The following is a 711-nucleotide window of genomic DNA, read 5'->3' on the forward strand; positions in this document are numbered from 1 at the left end:
TGCCCGGCCCAATTTTGCTCTTTAAGTTAAAAAAACAAAACAAAAAATCAGTGGAGAGTGACCAGCGATACTATGAATAACAGGAGGTTTATAAATTACTTGAAGGCCAAAGAAAAATGGAGAACCAAGAGAACGTTTCGTGGCAACAGCTTCTTTCTAAAGATGACCCTGCAAAGGTACCTCTTGGGTGGTGCGGTTCAGACACATCTTTGCAGGCGTTCTGCGATCATCAAGGAAGAAGGGATTTTTCCAGCGGTCATAATTTGTTTGTACCACATACCATCTACCCTGCTTAGCATCGAGTCTAGATACAAAAAGAGAGATTCCCTCTTAGGCTACAGCCTTAAAACTCAAAGTATGTCAGTATATGCTTTTGTTTCTACTTCTTTTGCTTTAACAAATCTACTTACTCATATACATCCAATGATTCCTTTCTGTCTCGTGTAATCACACAACCCTCCCCAGACTGGTTGCCTCCCAGGATAAAGTAGGCTGGGGCCAGTATCTTGGTCTTGGTCAATATATTCTTGGCTTCCTCATAACTATATAGAAACATTTAAAAAGAAAAATGAAACTTTTTTTTATTTCAGTAAATAACTTCATTTATTTTTTAAATTTTAAGTTCTGGGATACATGTGCAGAATGTGCAGGTTTGTTACATAGGTATACATGTGCCATGGTGGTTTGCTGCACCCATCAACCCATCATCTA

General features: G+C 38.7%; 1 protein-coding gene across 1 annotated transcript in view; it reads right to left on the minus strand.

Moving 5' to 3' along the window:
- Positions 1 to 156: 156 nt before the first annotated feature.
- Positions 157 to 711, minus strand: part of ASAH1 (N-acylsphingosine amidohydrolase (acid ceramidase) 1) — a 32093-nt gene continuing 31538 nt past the window's right edge. Inside the window, exons 12-13 of the mRNA XM_011979635.1 lie at positions 411 to 542; positions 157 to 304 (exon numbers count right to left, since the gene is read on the minus strand). Of these exons, the coding sequence (XP_011835025.1) occupies positions 157 to 304; positions 411 to 542 (280 nt within the window). The remainder of the gene's footprint in view (positions 305 to 410; positions 543 to 711) is intronic.

The sequence above is a fragment of the Mandrillus leucophaeus genome, unplaced genomic scaffold (genome assembly GCF_000951045.1).
Source record: "Mandrillus leucophaeus isolate KB7577 unplaced genomic scaffold, Mleu.le_1.0 Scaffold204, whole genome shotgun sequence".
Taxonomy (NCBI): domain Eukaryota; kingdom Metazoa; phylum Chordata; class Mammalia; order Primates; family Cercopithecidae; genus Mandrillus; species Mandrillus leucophaeus.